The sequence below is a fragment of the Octopus bimaculoides genome, chromosome 25 (assembly GCF_001194135.2).
Source record: "Octopus bimaculoides isolate UCB-OBI-ISO-001 chromosome 25, ASM119413v2, whole genome shotgun sequence".
In the NCBI taxonomy this organism is placed as follows: domain Eukaryota; kingdom Metazoa; phylum Mollusca; class Cephalopoda; order Octopoda; family Octopodidae; genus Octopus; species Octopus bimaculoides.
In genome coordinates, this window is record NC_069005.1 from 14,835,805 (window position 1) to 14,840,115 (window position 4,311).

Below are 4,311 nucleotides of genomic sequence, written 5' to 3' on the forward strand. Positions count from 1 at the left end.
CACACACACACACACACACACACACACACACACACACACACACCCCCTCTCTGCTTTAATTTACTGTACATAGGAACAAAAGTAAAAATAGTTTGCAAATTTAGTTACATCCTTCCAGGCTTTTAAATGCAATTACACTATAAGATTTTTTTCTTCTTCTCCATCTGAAGATATTCTGATTAGGTGGAGTCAACCATTTCAACTAACACTTGTTTGTGCATGTAATAAGAAAGAAAAAAATTGCTTTAAATTTAAAAAAAAGAAAGATTTGCTGTACTGACTAAAAGAATGATTAATGCAAAGGATTTCTTCTCTGATTGAATGAAAATTCTAAAACAATTTTCTTTGCTTTTGCTGCTGTCTGGTTTATTTAGATTTTATTTTCCTTCTATCATTTACACAACTATCTAAATTCTAACCATTGGATGTGTGTATCTTGTTTCTAGTTTGCTTCAAATATCTTTATCAAGATATTATTTATATATCTGTAAAACTATTAGCTATTGTTTAAAATAAAATTTCCCTTGTTGACATAGGTTGACCAGGTCTGCAATGAGGTATATTTTTTTCATGCATCTTAATCTGTAAAAGCCCAACATCCAAATTGTTAAATTGACAGATTTTGTAACATTAAATATCAGTTCAGTATATTATTGGCTGCTTAACTTTAAATTATTTTTTCACATCAGAAATGTTAAGTTTTCAATTGAGCCTTTCATCATATGTAATTGGGCTTTGTGTTTCTAGAATAATTTTTATGTAATGTTCCTCATCTTAAGCTAAGCTAGGATATTGCTTCTTCAAAAATATTCTTCCATTTCTGCTTCTATATCTAACTTCTGCTATTCTGGAAAGACTGGATCTGATTTATTTATCTTTGTTGTAGAAGTTAATTTACCCAATTTGAATTGTCTTTAAAAAATTTTTTTTTGTTTCTTTCAGCACTTTTTTTTTAGTATGGACAATGGGTTTTTAATACATATTACTGTCTCTAATATTTTTATGAGGCCCAATATTCTTAAAATCTGACTTGAATATTTTTCCTCAAGTCATTCTTTTGTTCTGCATTTGCTGGTGGTATTTTCCCAACATCAACTCCAGATATTGTTTCAGTCAGCTGGCATCTACAGGTGTAGTCATTTCTCCTGTATCTATGGGCTTGTGCTTTTGATACTCAAAAACTTACAGTAGTATCTTGTACCAAGCCATTCTCATAAATTAACCATTCAATTAGTGGTAATAATTTCTCTTTAGTTGCTGCAGACACTCTCTGCATTCACTGTTTCATTACCACAGTTTTATACATTAAGCATTACTTCATATGGTCTACCTGTTTGACTAGAGAGCATTTTTGTTCCCAACAAAGGCAGCACTTTTCTGGCCCTACCTTTCTTGAATCTTGCAACACTGATCAGTGGCCCTTCAGCAATGAAGCTTCTTGAAAATTAGAGACCTATTAATGCTGCCAACTTTCTACTTCTTCTGATACATTTTAGTTTAGGTTTAATTTAATAACAGTGCACTAAATTCTTCATTGGCTCCACTGTTGATCCATTCAGCTTGTAGCACACTCACACACAACATGGTCAGCTGATAAGTTTCTTCATTGCTTGTTGTACCATTGAAAAGACTTAATCAGAACATATATCAATGTTGAAAATGCAAGATAATTGTTTTATCTAAGTCAAATTTGCCTCAGAAATTTTCACCCAGCTCTCTCCCGGTAATATTATACTCTAATGCATCACCTCCTTGTCCATTGTAGTAGCTGATAGTAATATTGCTATGCTAGCTTTCTATTAGGACAGGTGCTCTGAATACTTTGCTCTTGTAAGCAAACAGTTAAAGAATCCATTTGCAGTTGTGTACTAGAATTGTTTTTACTACATTCCCAATACTCTTGGTTTTTGTCTTATTCACTGAACACCACAGAAAGTATACACATTTAATCCCCTCCCCTCCATGAACCATAACAGATAATAATGCCTTTAAACACCAAAAAGAAAACCCTTATTTTCTATATTATTTGTATTTATGTTGTGTAGGTTTCTCTTGATATTCAGTGTAAGGGATGGAAATATTTATGTTGCCAACGATGAGAATCTAAGAAAATATTAAGATGCATTCCAGAAAATTTGTTTCATCAGGTAAATTTCTCTGTATCTAATTTTAATTAATATATAAATAGTTTGGATATAAATAACTTGCCCATCTCTCCCATTTACAATGGAGATGGCCATAAAGATAGAAATAGAAGAGACAATCAATTGCTTGATTATTGTAACTTTCTTTTAAAATTTTTACTGTAATATTTATGTTAATGTTGGTAGAATGGATTCTGACTCTGCAAAATATTAATTTGTAATGTATTTAATAAGATATTAATGACAAGCTTTTCTTGGAATAGAGGAATTTTATTAGCTGTGTGTATGTGTGTGTAGAGAGAGAGAGAGAGAGAGAGAAAGGAGGTGAGTGAAGGGTTGTTTTGCAGCCAGAGCTTTTTTTTTCTTCTTTTGCTTTGTTTTTGTGTGCCTCTAAATATTTGATAAATTGGCATATCTGATGTCTCTGAGGTAACTTGATCTTTTATAGATGTAGTTTATAAGTTGTAAAGAAAATAAGATTCCAAGCAATATTTTTTTGTTTTTACAATAGAATATATTTTTCTCTTATTTAATTTTGCTTCTGGTATACTTTTACATTTATATCACAGCAATAGAATGCAACACCAACCACATACTTTATAAACATTTTCATTGCCTCGACATTAATTAAAGTTTAATCCTTACATGTGCTGCCTCTTGATTTCACTTTTTACAGAGTTTTAGTTTGAGAAACTGACTCCTGGATGCGATTGTAGTTTATCACATCTAACTTTCCCAGCTTAGTCTTTGTAGCTGTCTAATTTTGGTTAGATGAATTAAAGCAGTGTAGAATTATCCCAGTCATATCCAGCCTGAATATTCTACCTGTTTTATGCTCAAAGTGGCCAGATCTGGCCTTTCACACCGACCCTAGACACTGTCATTCTAAAAATTATCAAATGATCAAAATCTCGGAGCTATGAAATAATGTATGATTAATTCAAAACAATATGAATAAATAAGCATTACATATGATAGTAATCTGAATGCTAGAGTTAAATGTCTTGAAGCACAAATAGCAAATTTAAACTCTCAATGCAATTGCGACTGAATATATTTAGATTGACTGGTTGGTTTCTTGCAAGTTCCATTTATAAGCTCTTTATTTTGTTTCTTATATCTCGGCTCTCATCCAATCAGTCATAGTAATTATGCTATAGAATTAATTGACTAGAATTAAGATGCTTAGAAGTTGGGTGGGAGATTGTTTTCTTCAGTTTCAAACTTGAGTTTTGTGGAGGATTTACTCAGTATTTCCATATTGTGACATATTAGAAGCGAAATATTTATGAATGTTGCATAAATGTATATACAAAGCATTGATAATTCTAAAGGACTAAAGACGAGTAAATTTCTGGCAAAAATTTTCTGATGCCACGAGCCTCTTCATGAATTATTGTCGTTTGTAGCACAAAAGTCTTAATTGATTGTTGAATTAACTTCCACTGCATTTTCCAGGAAAGAATCACTCTGGTTGTTTCTGCCACTCTGAGAAAAGTATTATTGATCTGAGAATTGTATTGGAAGTGATTACTGCTTTAACACCTCTCTTTACAAGACACATAGTTGCATGTTTCCATGTTATTGGGAAGGTCACTTAAGAGGAAGACAAGTTTGGATTAAGTGAAATCAGAAGCAGCAACAGCAGTATTTGCTATTTGTTTACATTGTTGAAATGTCTTTTAACTCAACTTCCACCAAACAGCTATTCTCAATGATTCTGTCTCAACATTGAAACTGTTAAAGCATGAACCATTGTTGTCAGCTGTAAAGGGTGTGGTGGAAAAATCTGTAACATTTTTGGAGGTAAAGCCAACGCTTTAGCCTCCCTCTACTCTTCTAAGGTTTCATTCACAATGAATGTAGCAGGAAAAAAAAAAAATAAATAAAAGAAATTGATAATTGGATAAAATCTGTCAGTGGTGTTAGTTTTCCTTTTGGCAATTGATAACACAGTGCCAACTGTTTTCTCTACTGTATCGGGTTCTATTTTTTTCATGATAATTTGTTGCCTTGATATGCTGTCTGTAAAGTTAGTGCATTCTCAATGCAATGTTTCTGGACTTATTCCTCTGGGACATATTGCATCATCCTTTCTTGTCATATGTGATAATTGATAATGTACTAGCTTAATCAACATGGAAAAAGTAGATACAATACTCTTCAT

At 32.2% G+C, this 4,311-nt stretch overlaps 1 protein-coding gene across 5 annotated transcripts in view; it reads left to right on the plus strand.

Annotated features, from left to right (window-relative positions):
* The window catches only part of LOC106871259 (eukaryotic translation initiation factor 4 gamma 1), a 91,040-nt gene that overhangs the window by 41,634 nt on the left and 45,095 nt on the right, over positions 1-4,311 (plus strand). For 2 of the 5 annotated variants that reach the window (XM_052976720.1, XM_014917617.2), the window contains one exon: positions 2,046-2,147. The exons of the other annotated variants lie outside the window; for them this stretch is intronic. In XM_052976720.1, coding sequence (XP_052832680.1) covers positions 2,120-2,147 — 28 coding nt within the window. In that variant the 5' untranslated portion in view covers positions 2,046-2,119. The remainder of the gene's footprint in view (positions 1-2,045; positions 2,148-4,311) is intronic. 5 annotated transcript variants of the gene reach the window in all.